General features: G+C 34.8%; 2 protein-coding genes across 2 annotated transcripts in view; both read left to right on the top strand.

Moving 5' to 3' along the window:
* LOC141396773 (ficolin-2-like) overlaps nt 1–12,854 on the top strand; it is a 47,195-nt gene extending 34,341 nt beyond the window's left edge. The window contains exons 7-8 of the mRNA XM_073972413.1: nt 12,146–12,556; nt 12,626–12,854. Of these exons, the coding sequence (XP_073828514.1) occupies nt 12,146–12,556; nt 12,626–12,755 (541 nt within the window). The 3' untranslated portion in view covers nt 12,756–12,854. The remainder of the gene's footprint in view (nt 1–12,145; nt 12,557–12,625) is intronic.
* Nucleotides 1–23,362, top strand: part of LOC141396772 (ryncolin-4-like) — a 315,108-nt gene that overhangs the window by 221,300 nt on the left and 70,446 nt on the right. The window lies entirely within an intron of this gene.

Raw genomic sequence — 23,362 nt, 5'->3', positions numbered from 1 at the left:
ATATTTCCGGCCGATTTGATGTATTTTATGCACCAAAAACGCTATGTATGTCGCAATTTGATGTGGAAATAAGTATATCAAATTCCATAGAAATCGGTTCAGATATCGATATAGCTCCCATATATATTTTTACGCGATTTTATATATTGATAAAACAAACACGCTATGTATGTCCAATTTCATTGAAATTTGGAATGTGGTTTAAAAATATTTTTGTCAATTATCTTCAAAACAGGTCATATTTGGATATAGCTGCCATATATGTGGCGCCCAGCGCCAAAACGACCTATCCCTCATGACCAAAAAAATCAAACAGGCTATAAAGATCTAAACAGAACCTATTGAAATGTCTACAAAAAAAATCCATATTGCATTGAATAACATTATGTTTTACTTCCTTCTAAAATAATGCAATATGGAATTTTTTAGAATGTATTTCAAAAGGTTCCCGTTTCATCTTTATAGACAATTCAATTTTTGGGCGCGTGGGTTAGACCGCACAGTGTCCCGACCTTGGCCAAAAGTGGTAAAAATCAAGTACTTCGTAATACAAATTTATTGATTAGAATATAAATATCTCATTTTTAACAAAGGGCTCTGCGATGTTGGCTATATGAATGAACGGATCATCATATATTTTTGTGGGCTTATTAAGTACTCAACAATAATACTTTAATATGAGAGACTTTCAAAAAATGGTGAACAGCGAAAGTCAAAATTCGATTTTTTACAAAAAGTGGACCGTTGTTTACCATTAATCGGCCAAAAAATATAAAGACAAGAGTTTGATGTATTCAATATGTTTACAAAACATATAAAGAGCAAAAACTAAATTTCAGTTATTTCGCGTGTATATTGAGGCCACAACATTCAAAATACCGAAAATGGGGAGGTACGGTTCTATAGTGGAAAGTTATAAGCCCCCAACGAAGACTTAATACAAACTTTCAGCCATTTCGGTGTGCCAATCAGGCAAAAACGTCGAAAATCGGAAATTACTTTCCTATGGGGGCTATATGAAGGCGCGGACCTATGCACGATATCAAAACGTGGACCTACACCCACAATTCTCTTTTGAAATGTTTTATACCTCTGCCGAAGACTAACCACTAAATTTAAGTAATTTCGGTTGGTTATTATGCCTAAAACTTTTAAATCCCGAAAATCGGGAGGTACGGTTCTATCAAAACGTGGACCGACCATCACAATTTTTTATCCTGTAGATTGTAAGTCAATAATAGTTATGTGTACCAAAATTGATGCACCTACGATAACTCCTTCTATTTTTGGCCACAGTTAATATGAACTCGCGATACAGTGGGCCGTTTCGCACTGAGCTCCTCATATATTCATGTATTTGATGCATTAAAAACGTAGTGTGTTTATCCAATTTCAATGAAATTTCAAATTATATTGAAATGGTTTCAGATTTCAATTTCATATACATTTTCGGTCAATTTGATGTATTTGATGCTTCAAACACGCTATGTACATATGTCCAATTTCAATGAAATTCTGGATGCACCAAACACGCTATACATGTCCAAAAAATTTCCCAATGTATATTGAAATCGAGACAGATTTAGTTATAGCTCCCGAACATATTTTCGGCCGATTTCATGTATTTGATCTATCAAACACGCTATGTATGTCCAATTAAGTTTGACAAATTATATTGAAATTATTGTCAAGATTTGTAAAATATGTGCAAAATTATTGTGAAATCACTTCAGATTTCAGTTTGTTCTTTAATAAAAAAAATATCAAATATAAAATATTGAATTTCTGATTCGTTATTTAAGTAGCGATTTTGATGTCAGTAAAAGTCATCATTATAGTTCGCGTGTACTTATAGTCAGAAAGAAATTAACCAAGACTACATTTACTAAATACCACATACTAAGTACCACATACCACATAAGAGTACTATTTGTAAATGTGACCTACGTAAGAGTACCTACAAAAATATCATGTTAAGCTCCATACATAGCACTGAACGGGAAGAAAACGCCGTCATCCTATATTTATGCATTGAAATATTTAAACAAGTAAAAAGTCGTTAAGTTCAGCCGGGCCGAACTTTTTATACCCTCCACCATAAAATAGTCTTAATTAAAATGGAATAATTAGGGTCCTTCCACAACTTTAGGTGGAACAACTTTTCGACAATGGATAGACGCCTACTGCCTCCCACTATTGCTTAAATTACACTGTGAACACAAATGTTGGGGCAGAGTTAATTCCTTTTGGAGATGAAAGCCATTGGTGTGTGTATATTAAAAACCCCGAGGGACAGATGCGCCGTGAGTCGAACTTCCGTGTTATGGCGTGATGCAGTTTTTGCAAGAGACCCTGTAAGCCATCATGAATTAGCATTATATCTTTGTTTGTTGTTTTTGTAGAGCACTTAAGCAACAGTGCACAAAGGTATAACGCTAATTCCTGACGGCCACAGGGTCTCTAACAAAAATTTCATCACGCCATAACGCGGAAGTTCGACTCATAGCGGATCTGTCCTTCGGGGTTCATAATATACTCACCAAGGCCTTTCTTCCCGAAGAGGAATTTTCGGTGCCTCAGACTTTCACATCCATTTTGTTGCACAGTGTTATCTAATCTAATCTAAAAAAATGTGTTCAGCTAGGTGAAAGGTACCAGCTACGGGGCTATATCAAAGAGTCAGCCTATCTTTAAATTGTTTGGCGGAAAAGTTTTATAGCTGTAGGGAACTTCAAGAGTCAAATTGAGGGTAGTTTCATCAAAACAATTTTAGTGAAGAAAGTTCGTGACCACTGAAAATTCCCGAAAATCGGGAGGTACAGTTATATGGGGGGATATACCAAAACATGGACCTATATTGACGATTATTTTTGAATAGACAAAATTGTAGCTAAAATTCTAAAAATACCGTTCATTACAGCTAGTACGGTTAAAAATTGCAGCTAAAATTCTCAAAATACCGAAAATCGGGAGATACCGTTATATGGCGGCTATACCAAAACATGGACCTATGTTGACGATTTTTCGTTGGACATGTTTTATGACCACTGAGAACTTCAAATGTCAAATTACAGCTAATTTGGTTAAAAACTGTAGCTAAAATTCACAAAATACCGAAAATCGGGAGGTACCGATATATGGGGGCTATACCAAAACATGGACCTATGTTGACGATATTTCGTTGGACATGTTTTATGACCACTGAGAACCTCAAGTGTCAAATTACAGCTAGTTCGGTTAAAAATTGTAACTAAAATGCTCAAAATACCGAAAATCGGGAGGTACGGTTATAAGGGGGCCATACCAAAACATGGACCTATGTTGACGATGTTTGGTGGAGATGTTTCATGACCACTGACAACCTCAAATGTCAAATTGCAGATAGTTCGGTTACAAATTATGGCTAAAATTCTCAAAATACCGAAAATCGGGAGGTACCGTTATATGGGGGCTATACCAAAACATGGACCTATGTTGACGATGCTTGGTGGGGATGTTTCATGACTACTGAGAACCTCAAATGTCAAATTGCAGATAGTTCGGTTAAAAATTGTGGCTAAAATTCTCAAAATACCGAAAATCGGGAGGTACCGTTATATGGGGACTATACCAAAACATGGACCTATGCCCATATCCTTTGGGATATAAGTTTGTTGATCACTAGGAACCCTAAGTGCCAAATTATAGCTAATTCGGTCTGCAAATGTGGCGAAGAACGTCAAAATACCTCAAATTCGGAGGTACCGTTATATGGGGGCTATACCAAAGAGTGGACCGATATAGCCCATCTTCGAACTTGACCTGCCTATGGAAAAAAGACCCTCGCGTGCAAAATTTCAGCACTCTATCTCAATTATTGCGGACGCTAGAGTGATTACAACAGACGGACAGACGGACAGACGGACATGGCTAGATCGTCTTAGAATTTTATCCTGATCAAGAATATATATACTTTATAGGGTCGCAAATGATTAGTTCGATGTGTTACAAACAGAATGACAAACTTAATATACCCTCCATACTATGGTGGAGGGTATAAAAATTGTACAATTTAAAGGGAATTTAATTATTTGCATTGCTTTATTATGTGCCTTAATCGGGGTAGCGAAGCGCACCGGGTTTAGCTAGTAATATATAATACAACGTATGTTTTAATCTTACTTACCAAATTTTTCAAAATCACTCTTCACACTTTTTTTCACTCTTTTTATACCCTACACCACTATGTGGGGAGGGTATTATAAGTTGGTTTTGGCCAAAAAGTTTGTAACGCATCGAAATAGTGGTCGTAGACCCATACTTATATATACCAAAATGAATGTCTCGACGAGCTGAGTCGATCTGGCTATGTGTGTCCGTCCGTCAGTCCGTCCGTCCGTCCGTCTGTCCGTCTGTCCGTCTGTCCATCTAAACCTTGTAATCACGCTACAGGTCGCAATTTTGATCGGATCGTCACGATCCGATGATGGGGGTCCCGGAGGGGAAGAAGCCTATTGATTTTGGTGATGGTCGGATAATATTTAGGGGTCGGAAAGGGCAAAAAACTTATGTGGATAAAAAGACAACGTTTTTTTCCGAAGCGAATATCTCAGCTTCTATATGGGGTATACCAAAAGCAAAACCTTACAATTAAAGTAGAAAATATCACCTTTCTAATGATGTATAGTAGGTGCTCGTAGGTGATCAAACAACGAAGATATCACAATAGTAGCAAATAAAACCCCAATTTTCATTTTTGCGATTTTAATTATATTGACGAATATCACAGCTTTAGTTGTAAACTTTTCAAAAGAAAAGCCTGACTATGAAAGTAGAAGATCCTGTCTTAACAATGATGCAACCTAGGTCGGCGTAGGTAACCAAATGACGGAGATATCGCAATAGTCGGTAATACATCCAATTTTTCTATTTTTTTGGAAATCACGCTACAGGTCGCAATTTTGATCGGATCGTCACGAAAATTTGAGGGTTAATGGGGGTCTCACAGATGAAGAAGCCTATTGATTTTGGTGATGGTCGGATAATATTTAGGGGTCGGAATGGGCAAACACTTATTTGGAGAAAAGTCAACATTTTATTTCAAAGCCAATATCTCTGTTTCTTTAAGAAGTATATCAAAAGCAAAACTAGGCAAGGAAACTACAAAATATCACCTTTACAACGATGTAAAGTAGGTTGTCGTAGGTGGTCAAATAGCAGAGATATGGCAATAGTCGATAATGCAACCCATTTTCCGATATTTTTGTAATCACGCTACAGGTCGCAATTTTGATCGGATCGTCACGAAATTTTGGGGGTTAATGGGGGTCCCAAAGAGAAAAAAGCCTATTGATTTTGATGATGGTCGGATACTATTCAGGGGTCGGAATGGGCAAACACTTATTTGGAGAAAGGTCAACGTTTTATTTCAAAGCCAATATCTCTGTTTCTTTTAGAGGTATATCTAAAGCAAGACCTTGCAAGGAAAGTAGAAAATATCACCTTTACAACGATGTAAAGTAGGTTGTCGTAGCTGCTCAAACAACAGAGATATCGCAATAGTCGGTAATGCATCCTATTTTCTGATTTGCTTGTAGTCACACTACAGGGCGCAATTTTGATCGGATCGTCACGAATTTTTTGGGAGTGGATGCGGGTCCCACAGAGGAAGACGCCTATTTAGTTTGGTGATGGTCGGATAATATTCAGGAGTCGGAATAAGCTAAAAGCTTATGTGGAGGAAAGTCAGCGTTTTTTTTTCTTATGCGAATATCTCCGCTTCTGGTTGGAGTATTCCAAAAGGAATACCCGTCAATTGAAGAAGAAAAGATCTCGTTTATATTGATGCAAAGTATGTTGGCGTAAGTGAGCAAACCGAGATATTGCAAAATTCAGCAATAAACCCAATTTTTCCATTTTTTGTAACCACGCTACAAGTTGGAATTTTGATCGGATGGTGACGAAATTTGTTGGTAGATGGGGGCTCCACACAGGAAGAAGCCTATTGATTTTGGTGATAGTCGGATAATATTTAGGGGTCGGAATGGGGAGAAACTCATTTGGAGACAAATTCAAAGTTTTATTCTTTGAGAATATATCGGCTTCTAGTAGTGGTATTCCAACGGCAAAGCCTGTAAATGGAAGAAGAAAATATTACCTTTACATTGCACGATGGGGCCAATGGCAGGTTTTTGAGGCAAAAAGTCATTTTTTTCAAGTCAACGATTGAAACAAACAATAACGGAATTATATTCTTAACACGTTCAAACCTCCAAAACCAAAAAAAATTACAATCTGGCAACGACCCACGGCGACATGCCAAGCTGTCAAAGATGTCATAATTATGATTCCGTTTATTTCTGACATTCAGTCGTAATTAAACAATTTAAGTATTTTGGCGCCAAAACCTGATCTGTTGATATTATCTATTTTTTAAAAATGGAAAATACGGGTAATGGTATGTAAATTAAGATTATTATTAAAAGTGTAAATGTAATATTAGATGTGGTCAATAATTTGTTGTATCAGTAAGTGATGGTTTTTGATGTAGTCTGTGGTATCGTCCATGTGTTCTTTGGAGTAGAACTTTCGACTTCAGGGTGCTTTCTCGTAAAAATATGTATCTAGTGAAAGGTGACAATGTCGGCTAACAGATTTTGGAAAGAATTTTTGCGTATACTTGCGAATAAAAAAATTACCAACTTCCAGATTTCGTAAAACTTAAAAACTTGAATATTTTTAATTTTTGGTTTGAAAATCAGCGAAAACCTAAACTCCTTATAGAATTTATAATATTTGTGCACGCCTTAAACAAAAATGGATAAACAATTGGAGGTCAAAAAGTCGTGTATTACAATTTGAAAGCTTATTGTTAGCTAGCGACACAGTATTTACGCTAGAACAAGGTAATGATAAAAAGAAGAGAGGGCGCCCTAATGTGGATTATAGTGAAGGAAGAAAACTTGCTTCGGAAGTCTGCTATGAACACGGCAACAGTACCAAACCCTTGATTCATACCGCCTCTGTTTCGGCCAATTTGTCAAAAGAAAAATATTTAAACTATGTTCTCAAGGAAGTTCGGTATCAACCAACTAAATTGAGGAAACAATTAACTTCGACAGAGAAAATTTATGAACGATATATCCAAATCTGAACCGATTTCAATATGATGTCTCAATAATGTTTTCAAGACCAAATTCCGTCACACACTTTAAATTTCATCACAATTGGACATACATATATAGCGTGATTGCTGCACGAAATACCTAAAATCGGGTGAAAATATATATGGGAGCTATATCCAAATCTGAACCGATTTCGATATAATTTGGCATACTTTTTTTCTAGACGTAATTTCGTCACACATTTTAAATTTCATCGAAATTGGACAGTATTTGCGTGTTTGTTGCACCAAATACCTAAAATCGGGTGAAAATATATATGGGACCTATATCCAAATCTGAACCGATTTCAATATAATTTAGCAAACATATTTCTAGACCAAATCCTGTCACACGTTTCAAATTTCTTCGAAATTGGACAGAAATTGCGTGTTTGTTGCACGAAATACCTCAAATCGGGCGAAAATATATAAGGGAGCTATATCCAAATCTGAACCGATTTCAAAATAACTTGGCAAACTTATTTCCAGTCCGAATTCCGCAACATATTACAAATATCATCATAATTGGACAGAGTTTTCGTGTTTGGTCCATCAATTACTCGAAATCGGGCGAACATATATATGAGAGCTATATCTATATATAAACCGATATCAACCAAATTTGGCAGATTAGCTTCTAGGCCGATTATAAACATCTGCACGAAATTTTTGAAGGTCTAGCTTGCCCCTGTGATTTTTTGCCTCAAAAACATATCATCGGCCCCATCGTGCATTGGTGTAAAGCAGGTTGGCGAAGGTGGTCGAACAAGGAAGATACCACAATAGTCGATAATGCATCGAATTCTTCCATTTTTTGTAATCAAGCTACAGGTCGTAATTTTGATCGGATGGTCACGAATTTTGGTTGCTTATGGGGGTCCCAGAGAGAAAGAGGCATATTATTTTTGGTGGTAGTCGGATTATATTCCCTAAAAGAAAAGTTTAGCAGTGAAAAGCTTATGCACAGGGGTAGTGGTGTAGGGTATCACATGGTCGGTCCCATCCCGACTATAGCCTTTGCTCACTTGTTTTATTTATCAATTTAGCACCCGCGTTGATCTTAACACTTCAAATGTTCAACCAGAAATGATCACTGCCGTCAAAATATAAAAAATATATTTTGTGTTCTGTTCGTTTTAAAAAATTTAGTTTATGCATGACACTTTGCAAGGCAAAAGAGTGACGAATTCGGTGACATTATCTTGTATTAAGACAATTTTGAAGATTCAATTTCCAACTGGTTTGATCTCGATTCCTGCAGCAAATAAAAACGTACTAAATTTAGACCATTTAATACCAAATTCAATATCAGGTAGTACTTTTCGAAAAGCACCTCCTCATCTCAACCCTACACACCAACAGTGACTCCAATACCAAATTTCAGAATGTGAGCACTATCCGTGCACCTAATACCAAGTAGTATAACATTTTGTAGCATTTATCACTTTTCGCACATATGTACATATGTACATTAGACTGACCCCAAAGAAGAAAAAAAAAAACAATTTGTTGGTACTCCCACCCCCACATTTTTATTTCCATTTGATCCAAAACCCTTATATTTCAAATTTGATGGCGATCGGATAACGTTGACCCGTGTCACCTGAGCGATAGTAACTTGTATGGAGTCATAGGTGAATTTTCACGAAAATTCTCTAACCCTCATTATTATAAATCTTCTTTTGTTATATTTTGGATTTACCGAACAGATTTATAGCGTTCTGGTTAACTTAAAGTTAAAAGTGATGATTGATTTTCAAGGAGGAACTTCTTGGCGTTAAATTTAAATGTAAAAATTATATTTTTAATGCCTCCAAATTGGTTTATTTTGCGTTTTCAAATCCATCAGATAGTAAAAGAACACATATAATAATGGTCCTAAGGGACACATTTATGATCCAATCGACGCAAACACCTTACCAGATCATTGTTGTGACTAAAAAATGATTTCTACACAAATGTATGATGATTTTTTAACGATAAACCGTGCCCCTTAACCCATCTTCATTTCCATAGTACTTTGTACGGAGGCCAAAGGCGAATTTCCAGGAAATATGTAGCTCAACAGACCACAATTATTTTCCAATCGATTTAAAGCTTTACCAATTCATGATTCCGAATTAAAAAACGAATCCTACAAAAAATTGTGAAAATCGGCTCGAATTTAAATATTGCCAATTGAAGAAAGTTACAGGGCACATTCTGGTACTTTATAACTTTGTGGAGAGGGTAGGCCCGCAATGTCCCCAAATAGGATAATTGTTACAAAAACCATCCAAATAGCTAATGATTACCTTAGCGGGGTAACTAAAAAAGACACCAAGTAAGTTTTAAATAGTGTTTTATTACATTCAACCTCATCTTCAAGGCCAAATTTTCGTCATAATTTTTTTCCGATTTTGGTCTACAGATAACAGATCCATCAGAATTGAAGTAAACAAACAAATAAAAAAATGTACCTGAACAGGAAAGAATAGGTAAAATTAATGGAATTTTGAACTTGAAGGACCGTTCCTAGAATGTTCATATGTTCTACAAAGTTGTTTACTGAGATCTTAGGTACATTTTTATACCGTCCACCATAATATGGAGGGTATAATTAAATTTGACATTCCGTTTGTAACACATCGAAATATTTATCGGAGACCCTATAAAGTATGTATATTCTTGATCCGTCTGTACGTCAAGATACAGCTCTCAATTTTTAAGATAGAGCTTCGTAATTCGGTGTAGAAGTTTCCATTACTCCTAGGATGTTTGGTGTTGCAAATGGGCTATATCGATCCACGTTTTGATTTAGCCCCCATAGAACGGTACCACCCGAGTTTCGGCATTTTGAAGTTTATGGCCACAATAATCCGGGATAAAATTCTAAGTCGATATAACCATGTCCGTCTGTCCGTCCGTCGTCTGTTGAAATCAAGATACAGCTCGCAATTTTTAAGATAGAGCTTTGTAATTCGGTGTAGATGTTTCTGTTACTCCTAGGATGTTTGGTATTTCAAATGGGCAATATCGGTCAACGTTTTTATATAGCCACCATAGAACGGTACCACCCGAGTTTCGGTATTTTGAAGGTATTAGCTTCATTATCACACCAAAATCGCTGGAAAATTTTACCTTAAACTTTCCCACAGGATTTTGTCGGTATATGTTTAGGCCTTCATATAGCCCACATAGATCGGTACTTTCCGATTTTCGGTATGTTGAAGGTTATCTCCACAATAATCCACTGAAATGGATGAAAAATGGTATTTAGTCTTCATTAGGGGTATAAAACTTTACATATGAAATTTGTCCGTATAGGTCCATGCCTTTATATAGGCCCCATAGAACGGTACTTTCCGATTTTCGGTATTTTGAAAGTTATGACCACAATAATCCACTGAAATGGCTGAAAATTGGTATTTAGTCTTCATTTGGCGTATAAAACTTTCCATATGAAATTTGTCCGTATATGTCCATGCCTTCATATAGCTCCCATAGAACAATACCTCTAGATTTTCGGTATTTTGTAGGTTGTGGCCTCAATATTCCACCAAAATGGCTGAAATTTGGTATTTAGTCTTCGTTGGGGTTGCAAAACTTTTCACCTGAAACTTTTAGGTATATATTCACGCCTTAATATTGCCCTTATAGAACGGTACATTCCAATTTTTGGTATTTTAAAGATTGTGGCGACAAACCACCGAAATGGCTGAAATTCGGTATTTAGTCTACGTTGGAGGTAAAAACCTTTCCGACTGAAATTCGAAGCGAAGAAGCGTATTTTTTTTGAAGGAAGTTTTTTATTTAGTTTTGCTTGAGTCTAAAATCTTTCCGCCAGGAATTTGTCGGTATAGATCGAAGTTTTGATATAGCAACTATAGAATTTTGGTATTTTGAAATTGCTGAAATTTGGTATTTAGTCTTCTTCATAAACGAAAGGAAACTAAGTGTTTCATTTTACTTCGTTACAACTCGTGGTGGTGGGTATAACAAGTTCGGCCGGGCCGTTCTTAGTTGTTGTAGTTGTTTGTTTGTTTGAATTTTGAACTTTTCGGTAACTATGGACCAGAATTGGAGAAAAAAAATAATATTTTCTAAAGATTTTTGCAATTTTGACCTTTAAGAACCGTTCATAGAGAGCTCAAATGTTCCAGTAAGTTGTTTACTGAAATCTTTGCTAGATTATTGTGGTTTATTGGTTTATTGAACTTTTAATGGTTTTGTTTCTATGGAGCAGAAACCGAAAAAAGAGGATAAAAATCCATTTGTTTTGCTATTTTGACGACGATAGCTACAAGTTGGCTGCTACAAGTAATCCAAAATATTTGGCAGTTTAGAAGATATGGGCCTGACAAAATGATGTCTTTTGACATCCATTACGCTGCGGTCGGTATCAAAATATGGTTAATTTTCCATGACTCAAAAAATTACACACAGTGTAATTGGTCAAATATGCATATTAGACCAATATCAAATTCTGTCTTGATTTTCATAGAATTCGGGTTTTAGCCACAAAAATGAACTGGTAAAGATTTTGTATCGATTGTACCATAAATATGGCTGTTAGAGAATTTTCGTGAAAATGCAACTTTGCCCCCCTTCCTTACAAATAACTATGGAAACAAAAGCGCTAGGTTGACACGGTTTAACGTTAACCGATGGCCATAAAATTTCATATAGGTATAAGTTTTTTTTGGATCAAATGGAAAAAATGGGAGGTAGGAGTTCCAGAAAAAATGTTTTTTAATAATTTTCAAAATAACCTCCTTAACTATTTTCAAGACTTAAGCTCAGCACTTTTCGTTTTTCCCCTCTACCCTCCAGTAGCGACCCTCAAACCGAATTGCAGAATTCTACATCGTCTAGATTTCAAGTTTTTAGCATCAGCCAATTTCATCTTGGTGTTGATCTGTCGGTCAGTCAATACCTCACTAACATGGATTACGAGTATTATTTAAAGTGATTGTGGTCAAAATGTTTAAAATTGATTATGTTGTTTTTACATGATTAATGTAGGTCTATATGGACAACGATTGCAAGGAGAATGGATGGATCCGTCGATTTTTATAAAAACTGGGCCGAGTATAAGGCGGGCTTCGGTAATCCACCTTCTGGAGAGTTTTTCATTGGTCTGGAAAAACTTCATCTATTAACCACTGCTGTACCACATGTAGAATTAAAAATAATACTTAAAACGTGGGACAATGAGGAGCGTTACGCTATCTATGATGACTTTCAGATAGGCAATGAAACGGAAAAATATCAAATTAAATTATTGGGTGCATATAGTGGAACGGCTGGAGATGCAATGCGGATTCACGATGGACAACATTTTACCACATTCGATGAGGATAATGACGGAATTGATAAAGGAAATTGTGCCAAATTTTATGAAGGTGCATGGTGGTTTAGTTACTGTTGTACCAGGTATAGTTCTTTCATGTCATACCATTGAAATTTGTATTTTTTATCAATTTTAATACACTTTTCTTTCAGCCACATATTTGGACCATATCGACAAAAAGAGGATGCAAATACCACTGGTATTACCTGGTATAATTTTGATTGGAAAAGCAGGCACTATTCGTTTAAATATGTCGAAATGCTGTTACGTCCAAAAGTATAATATTACGAATATATAATTTGATTTTTCCATTTATAAAATCAATTACAAATAAATAATAAAAATGTTTCCTTTTTCCTTATGGATGAATACAAACAAAAATTTGTTTTTTTCAAATAATGGTTTGAGACGCCAACTGTACGTTGTATATGTTGAGACCAAATCCTTTTTACAAACATTTTTGTCAATCTTGCCAAGTCCGCCCGTCTGAACGGTTGGTATGCATAATAACTTTTAAACGGAGTAATCGATATGGTCCAAAAATGTTACATCGTAAAATTCTATACCAAACATAGATCCCATAAAAATTAATTTGTTAATGTTTGACTTATTAGGGATAAATAAGTTCAAGCATTTTTTACCATTCACATACTTCCACAGATAATACCCTCAAAGCTTTAAATAGACTCTACGATCACTAAACTAAAATGATTGATGCGCACAGTAACTCCCAACAGATGTAACCGCCGTTGTCTAAATTTTGCATATCGTAATATATCAAGCATTGAACTAATGTGAATCGGGGTGGACTCATATCTATGAGAGAAGTCTCCCTTGTCCCATCTGGAATGTTAGTGAAACAATTATTATATTATTATATATGAAGCAAGGTTAAAAGAAATACGAATATGGACTGTAGCGATCCACTCCTTCGGGTACCTCCCACACAAATGTTGAAAAAAAAACTCCCTTAAAAATAGTTTAACCCTTCGTTGGACACCGATATTGTTTGTCACATTCGTAACACATGAGTCTGGCCAGACCCATGTAATAAATATAAATTTTTTAGTAAACTTAATTAATATTTTCGTATAAAAAGTTGTAGAATATGTTTTAAGGATCCTAATCTTACATATATAATCGTTATTTGTCAAAAAAACATACCGAAAAACACTAAATATAATTAATTTTATCAAGGTAGTAAAAACGGACATATGCCTATGGAGTAAAAATTCTTACTTTTCTTGTCTCTATGCTCGAAAATCCTATTTATATATAACTTCAATGCACTATATTTTATTTTGGGGTATTACTCTGAATGAATAGGGTCTATTTTATAACTTTACAGCTTATTACAGTGCAATAACGATAATATCAATAGGTAAATGAGGGCATATGTCCTAAGGACTTTCTTCTAATTCATATGGAGAATCCTATATTTGAACCATTCCACTCCACAAAAAGAGCATAAAGGCTTTGTAATGGGTTTTATTTGTCCAGTTATGTGTAAAATTGTCTAAAATAAATGTGTAACCCTATTTCCAAGGGATTTTTTTAGGTTGTGGTACGTACACTGATTTCAAACCCATCTCCTACTTTTGCGACCTTTTTACGTGCAATTTTGAAGACATGGTAGGGTGAAATGCGACAAATTTCATAAAATGGTATTCATTCTGTCAAATAATTTAGAAAAAAACCAATTTTAAGAAAAATTTTGGAAATTTTTCAATAAAAAATAGGTGGGGTCTGACCAGACTCATGTGTTACGAATGTGATATGTATGTCAAAAAATCCTTGTAGCTCCTTTTCTGGTGATCCTTTTGACTTCATGTTTCTTTCGTTGGAAAGGTAAGAAAATTTCATGAAGCTACCTGAAATCTCAGGTCCATAGCTTTACTTTAACCCAGTTTAAAATGCAAAATAAAATGAAAAAGGCCTGGCTAGACTCAGGTGTCCAACGGAGGGTTAAGGACAGTTCTTGGAACGTTTACAGCAAGAAGTTGTCCTGTTATGGGTGCATAATGAACCTATGAATGTCCACTTTGTGGGTAAGTGTCGCTTTGCGGGTCTGGTGACATATTAGGCGGCTAAAACTTATAAGATGATGAGATCATTCTGTCCAATAAGAAAAACACATCATGCCAGACTATGTGGATGAATAAGAAGGGCAAAGATGAGTGGCCAAAAAGCGAATGAAACAAAACAACATCAACTAAAAAAAGGAATAAAAAAACAAAAGATTCAGCATCACACCCACCCAGGAAACAAAAAAAGTCATATCTCGTCTGACATTATGACAAATAGCAACCATGCCACTTGACATCACATCGCACAGAGGGTTGAAATCACAAAACACGCAGATTAATGCAATAAAATTAAATTCTGCTTTTATACCCTACACCACTATGTGGGGAGGGTATTAAAAGTTGGTTTTGGCCAAAAAGTTAGTAACGCATCGAAATATACTTATATATACCAAAATGAATGTCTCGACGAGCTGAGTCGATCTGGCTATGTGTGTCCGTCCGTCCGTCTGTCCATCTAAACCTTTCAACCACGCTACAGGTCGCAATTTTGATCGGATCGCACGAAATTTTGGACATTCATGGAGGTCCCGGAGATGAAGAAGCCTATTGATTTTGGTGATAGTCGGGTAATATTTACGGGTCGAAAAGGGCAAAAAACTTAGGTGGATAAAAAGACAACGTTTTTTTCAAAGCAAATATGATGTAAAGTTGGTGCTCGTAGGTGATCAAACAACGAAGATATCACAATACTAGCAAATAAAACCCCAATTTTCATTTTTGCGATTTTAATTATATTGACGAATATCACAGCTTTGGTTGGCAACTTTCCAAAAGCAAAGCCTGGCTATGAAAGTAGAAGATCCCGTCTTTACAATGATGTAATTTAGGTCGGCGTAGGTAACCAAATAACGGAGATATCGCAATTGTCGGTAATACATCCCATTTATCCATTTTTTTTTTTGGAAATCACGCTACAGGTCCCAATTTTGATCGAATCGTCACGAAATTTTGAGGATTAATTGATTTTGGCGATGGTCGGATAATATTTAGGGGTCGGAATGGGCAAAAAACTTATTTGAAGAAAAGTCAACATTTTATTTCAAAGCCAATATCTCTGTTTCTTTAAGAGGTATATCAAAGCAAAACCTGGCAAGGAAAGTAAAAAATATCACCTTTACAACGATGTAAAGTAGGTTGTCGTAGGTGGTAAAATATCAGAGATATGGCAATAGCCGATAATACATCCCATTTATCCATTTTTTTTTTTTGGAAATCACGCTACAGGTCCCAATTTTGATTGAATCGTCACGAATTGAGGGTTAATGGGGGTCTCACAGAGGAAGAAGCCTATTGATTTTGGTGATGGTCGGATAATATTTAGGGGTCGGAATGGGATTTGGAGAAAAGTCAACATTTTATTTCAAAGCCAATATCTCTGTTTATTTAAGAGGTATATCAAAAGCCAAACCTGACAAGGAAAGTAGAAAATATCACCTTTACAATCAGGTAAAGGAGGTTGTCGTAGGTGGTCAAATAGCAGAGATATGGCAATAGTCGATAATGCACCCATTTTCCGATTTTTTGTAATCACGCTACAGGTCCCACTATTGATCGAATCGTCACGAAATTTTGAGGGTTAATGGGCGTCCCAAAGAGAAAGAAGCCTATTGATTTTGATGATGGTCGGATAATGTTCAGGGGTCGGAATGGGCAAAAACTTATTTGGAGAAAGGTCAACGTTTTATTTCAAAGCTAATATCTCTGTTTCTTTAAGAGGTATATCAAAAGCCAAACCTGGCAAGGAAAGTAAAAAACATCACTTTTACAACCATGTAAAGTAGGTTGTCGTAGCTGCTCAAACACCATTTTCCGATTTTTTTTTGTAATCACGCTACAGGTCGCAATTTTGATCGGATCGTCACGAAGTTTTTGGAATTATATGCGGGTCCCACAGAGGAAGAAGCCTATTTATTTTGGTGATGGTCGGATAATATTCAGGAGTCGGAATAAGCAAAAAGCTTATGTGGAGAAAAGTCAACGTTTTTTTTTCTTATGCGAATATTTCCGCTTCTTGTAGGAATATTCCAAAAGGAAAGCCCGCCAATGCACATTGGTCACATCTTTGGCCAAAAGTCAATTTTTAGACATTCTGCTTTTGAGTTTTTTTCTTCGCAATATGGAAGTAAACACTTCAAAACAACAAAAACCAAGATTGTTTATTCCATATTTGCAATTACCGTTAGACGAGAAGGAGTCAAAGTAGAGATTTGTTTACTGTGTTATTAATGGAGTTGAGTGCGCAGTATTTTGTGATAATTTCTGGGTTATAAAATCACAATAAGTAAAAATGTAAAGGTGAAACTCAAATATGGAGAAGAAAGACGAATGTAAATAGATTCATTTCCAAAAAGAACTGAAGAAAAATTCGGTCTATTAACAAAGTTATCAACATATTTCTGGAACACTCTTAAATTCTTACATTTTGTTTCAATGGTAAAATTGTTCTGGACCGAAATAATTTTGAATGCTAGTGGTCGATGTTAGAAAAAAATCAAAATTACTTTGATGTGTATACTTTAATAAAAAAATTATTTCAAGGTGCGATTCGTTGCGATAAATGATGCACAATTTTTTTTAGACTACATCAAATTCCGAAATATTTAATATTCGGCTGGTACAAATTTAACCCATCTTCGAACTTAAACTAAGTTTGGACAAAATATTACGAATGCCAAATTTTGGACCGAATCGGTTGATCCATTCGAGAGTTATCGCTCGAGTTAACTTTTTATTTATTAGTCAAATTTATTTTATTCTTAGGAAAAAATAAAAGACCGTAGTTTTGATTCAATATGACTTTATTTGTTTAACTGTTTTCTTTAGAATGAATTGTTTAATACCGTAAAAGCATATGTATTTCTCAATACATATTTTGTATCTATTGAATCAGCAAAAGCCGGCAGTTGCAACTTTCTATGCTTAGCCTTGGCATTTGGAGTTCAACATACTTAGATCCAATTTCATTTTAAATATTTTTGCACAATTATGCTGACCTCGTCGTGGTTAGCATAAGTGTGCTATTAGGGTGGTGAGAGTATGTAACTCGCGCACCAGCCAGCCAGCCAGACAGACAGACGGACGGACATTGCTAAATCGACTCCAAATTTTCTGAAACGGATTTCGTCCAAACATACTTGGCGTCTAAAACCATTATTTCGAGGAGGCACATTTTGCCCGTATGAAAGTGTATATACCCTCCTTAGTATAAATGCTGAGGGAATAAAAAAACATTTATATTAAATGGTGGAATTAAAGATTAATGAATAACTGGTAAAATTAACTTTATCTCTTATTTGTCCTAAATATTATTTTAACAAAAGACTACAGAAAAAGATAAGGTGTAATAATGGGTCCATTAGTTACATCCTCAACTTTTCTTTCGTATTAGAAAGTATTAAAAAAATATATATGGTAATTTTCAAATTTCCTTTAAAATTCCATAGAAAAAAAATTAAATATTTTTTTGACGAGCACATCCGCCATTTTTGGTACATGGGTTACGAAAAAAATCGTGGTTTCAAATATGTTCGCGTTCACAAAATTGGATGCTGCACTCAAAAGTTATGGAGGGTTTTAATCTCTTATAAAGAAAAACTATTTGAAAATTCCTATTGTGTTGTAATAAGAACATGTATATATGAATCGTTAACAGCATTTGATATCTATGCTTAGATGCTAAAATAGTTGTTAAATTTATTTTTATTTTCGCGGAAAATCAAAAAATATTGAACAAATCATGGAGTAAATTTTATTTATTCTAACTCAGAGTCCATAAAAATCTCTAAACAAATAATTTAAAAATACGTACATAATCTAGACAACGCGTAGAAAAATGTGAGACCAAAATTATAAAGATCGCGTTTATAACTTGCATATTACAGCAACAACAAAGAACGAAAACTTATTGTTGGAAAAAAAATTTAAAAATATATTTTTGGTTAAATACGAAAAATTTGAAAAATAAATTTTGGGAGTTATTCTATTATTTCGCTAAATTTCCATACAAATCCTGAAGTATTTTGCTTAAACTTCTACAAGAAAAGTAATTAGTCATCGTGAAAGTATATTTTCTTTCTGTGATAAGCAATAGAAATAAGAAGTAGAGAGTAATATTGAACTTACAATCAAAGAAAAAACAAAGAAGTTAAAAACCGTATATTTCGCGAATCCGTTTAAATCAGTTGAGGTGCACGTGATTTTCGGATACAGGGAGTCCATGTCTATCAATATGCATGGATTTTTCCATGTTTCATTCAGCGGCCAAAATGTGCCAACAGTTGCATTTTACTATTCAAAAAACCTTCAAGTGGGCAAAAATTACGCGATATGCATATGATTATAAGGTGCATCCGATTTCAATGGCCGCCTATTAAAAATACGTCAATATAAATGATTTTAGACAGATTCGTCAAGAACTGCGGATGTGCCACCACATCCTATTTTGGGATAAATAGGGATATTACTCCCGAATCTTTGTAATTTGTAACACACCTTTTTGGCAAATATTATAATCGCGTATAAAGGATTACATTTATGTAAAAATAATCAAAGAAAATTGCGGTTCAAGTCGCGGAATTTTCAAAATATATTTTTGCAGAATTTCCTGCTTTCAAGGTATCTATATCTGGCGTTTTAGTGGATGGATTCGAACGCGAAAGGTCTTATTAGACCCGGCACGTAAAAAAACTAAAATCACGCGGGGTTCAGGGGTACCTGTACGACAGTTGTAAATTTTAAAGCCAAAAAATAGGTTTTTTCAGAAAATTTACGCACCATATTTTGGCCTTTGGACTCCTATTACTAGGAAGCTGTACGGAGCACACTCATGAGATATACATCGAACGACGTGGAATCGCGAGTTCTACAATCCTATAAACTAGTTTGGATTATTATCTAGTTGCACCCACTATTTATAAGAAAAATTCGAAAAACCCAGTTTTCAAAACTTCAAAATGTCAGCATCGATTTTAGGGGGATGCAGCGTATATATCAAAAAGTCATACATTAGAACCATGTTGCCCAAGAAGCATTCTTCAATTCTTTTTTTGAGCTCAGGTCTGAATTCTCAATGGTTTGACCAGAAATCAAGAAAGAACACAAAAAAACTTGTAAACTTCAACACATTTTTACCCATTTTTTATTATTACCACCAACACAGCTTCCACATAAATTATTTGTTATGGTTCATTTTATGCGACCCCGGCTAAAACACTTCAATTAATATAAATATATTCATACTAGCAAATGCCCGCTACTTCGTATGCGGAAAGGGAACAAAATATATATAAACAATATTTAATACGGGAATGGTGAATACTGGAGATTCTGTTGTACTAAGACATATTTTTATTACCAATATTTTGTTCGATTGTAGTCAGAATTTACAAAAAAAAAAACTGCCGTATCGCATCCCTACACAACTACCATATTTTTTATTTCGAATTTCCAAAACTACGTATCATATTGCAAATTTCAGATTTGACTCCTGGTTTTAACCCTTCCAAACACTAAACTTTATCTCACCCTTTCGCCCAGAACCCGAATAGGTCCGTTAAATTTTCGGCATTCAAAATGGTCATAAAAATCGACGTTTTCGTATATCCCCGTATAACGGTACCTCTCGACTTAGTGTATTTTAAAAGAAGAACAAATCTATATTGTCCAATTTTCTCTAAATTTGGACCTTGAATACTCAGAGGATATAAAAGTTTAATTTAAAAAATCTCCACTTCAATCCACGTTTATTAGAAGAGATATTTTGAAGATTTAGAGTATTTTGAAGATCTTCTGCACATTTTCCAACCGAAATTCGGAATTTGTGGCATGAAAGGTTAGAAAACTTCTTAACAAAAATTGTAGTTAATGTGCACGGGTAAGTCAACCGTATATAACGGAAAATTTTTTGGAGGCATTTCAATTTAGGATTTTTAATATCAGGGGGTAAATACCTTCTAGTTAACAAAATTGTCGCATTGGACCACGTTTTCAAATTTACATACCAAAGCGGTCAGAACAAAAAACATTTTTTGGAAAGATACTTCACGTTTGACTACTTAATCTCAGTACATTATTTAGAATCTCCTTGGCATTAACATCAAATCAATGGAACAATATTCAGTACAATTTTTCAAACTCAGAACTTTGTCTCAAATTTTAGAGTGACCTTCATAACAAATATTTTTCCATTTCGTATTTTTTGTACAAATAGCGTATTTCCAAATTATATAATCCCAGCTTTGTTCCTACACCCAACACCAACTTTAGTACCTTAACTATTTAAAATGGTTTTAGTACCAACATGTTACCCAACTTTTCGTACACATAGGTAAACGTTTCAAAAATTAATTCCTTATATTCAACATATATCCTAACCATAATTCACTTTTCCAGTCTTACCAGTTCCCCTGAAACCCATTTGAGGACTATTTAGTAGTTTTTGTAAATAAGTACGAATTTTCAAAACGTCCTTCCTACCTCTACTCTAAACACCAATTGCTACCCTAATACCGAATTTCAAAATTCCAGTTCTACCCTTTACAAAATCACAAATTGTACAATACTCTATACCATATAGCAAATACCAAAAGGTACCAAATGTTGTACCATTTAGCACTTTTCGTACACGATTTTCCAAAATGTACTTTCATATCTCAGCTCTATCCGTTCACCTAAACCCAAATTATAGCCAATGTAGTTCCATTTAGCACTTTTCCATAAGTACGAATTTCCAAAACTACGTCAATCCTACACTCCAACAATAATTTGTTCATGCAAATACAAATTATAGCGAATTTCGTACCATTTAGTACTACTTCGTGCACATTAGTACGATTTTCCAAAGCTACCTCTATATCTCAATTCTATATTCCAACAGTAATCTTAATTCCAAATTTCAGGATTCCAGCTCTTCAAATCCAAATCATACTAAACTCACTACCATTTACGACTTTTCGACCTTTGGCACATTTTTCTTACTCTTCATCAGTGACCCCCATTCCAAATTTCAGGATTCCGGCCCTATTCGTTTACCCATATCCAAATTGTACTATATTTAGTACAATTTAGTATTTTTCGTATACTTTTAATTCGAATTTCCAAAAAACCTTTCTTTTTTACTCTTCATCAGTGACCTTCATTCCAAAGGTGATTTCAGGATTCCAGCTCTATCCGTTCACCCAAACCCAAATTGTACTAAATTTAGTACAATTTATTACTTTTCGTACACTTATAGTTCGAATTCCAAAAACCTTTCATTTTTACTCTTCATCAGTGATCCGCATTCCAAATTTCAGGATTCCAGCTCTATCCGTTCACCCAAACCCAAATTGTACTAAATTTAGTACCATTTAGTACTTTTCGTACACTTATAGTTCGAATTCCAAAAAACCTTTCATTTTTAATCTTCATCAGTGATCCTCATTCCAAATTTCAGGATTCCAGCTCTATCCGTTCACCCAAATCCAAATTGTACTAAATTTAGTACCATTTAGTACTTTTCGTTCACTTATAGTTCGAATTTCTTAAAACCTTTCTTTTTTACTCTCCATCAGTAACGCTCATTCCAAATTTCAGGATTCCAGCCCTATCCGTTCACCCAAATCAAAATTGTACTAAATTTAGTACCATTTAGTACTATTCGTGCACTTATAGTTCGAATTTCCAAAAACCTTTTTTGTTACTCTTCATCAGTGACCCTAATTTCAAATTTCAGGATTCCAGCTCTATCCGTTCACACAAATCCAAATTGTACTAAAATTAGTACCATTTAGTACTTTTCGTACCCTTGTAGTTCGAATTTCCAAAAACCCTTTGGTACATCTTTCTAACTCTCCATCAGTGACCCTCATTCCAAATTTCAGAATTCTAGCTCTTACCGTTTGCTTAATACAAAGGGTACCATATTTAGTACCTTTTAGTACTTTTCGTACACTTCTTGGTCGAATTTCCAAAAACCCAGCCTTATCTCACCCCTACACACCAACAGCAACCTACACCCAAAATTTCAACTTTCTAGCTTCAGCGGTTTCGTCTGGGCGTTGATGAATCAGTCAGTCAATCAGTCAGTCAGTCAGTCACTCACCTCACTACTCTTTTATATATATAGATTGTGTAAAATATATTGACAGTTCGCGACTTATTAAATGGTGAACCTCAACTTCAACGATTGTAAAACATTTTTGAATATTACCATATATATAAGAGTAATCTATGCAGCATTTTTATGACTCATTATATATACATATATATTTCCTGTTTTATTTGTTAAAGAAATGTGATACAAAATAATATGAACATATCATAACAAATAAAGTTCATGTAGAACATAGTGCGGTAACATTATATCATTATACATATATGATTATATGACTCATTATGCTGATAAATATTGGCAAACAATGTATGAAATTTTTTCACAATGTATTGAAGTTAAATTATTTTTTGTTATTATTTCCCATGGCAGAACTACCAGGTAGTCGTATCACACCAGCTGATCGAATATGAAAAGTCAAATCCCTTTATAAAAAAATATTTTTGTTGTAATTTCCCCAACAACATAAAGAAATTTTTGACATAAGATATTCAAATTTTACGATACCACTACCTGGGTAATTGTGCCATGTTATTTCTTAAGGGGAACAAAACGTCGTTCATTGACACTGCGATAACAAAGTTCCAATAGATATGAGAGAAGCACGCAAAATTGGATGAATACCGACCAATACGACTGTGTATAACTGAAATGCCATTTTTAACCCCTTGTTTCTGTCTGAGCTGTTGGTCACTGTAAAAATATTCTAAAAA

This window comes from Musca autumnalis, unplaced genomic scaffold, assembly GCF_047663935.1.
Source record: "Musca autumnalis isolate F117 unplaced genomic scaffold, ASM4766393v1 scaffold_3, whole genome shotgun sequence".
Lineage (NCBI taxonomy): Eukaryota > Metazoa > Arthropoda > Insecta > Diptera > Muscidae > Musca > Musca autumnalis.
The sequence above is the reverse complement of the archived record's forward strand: the minus strand, read 5'-3'. Positions and strand labels throughout refer to the sequence as shown.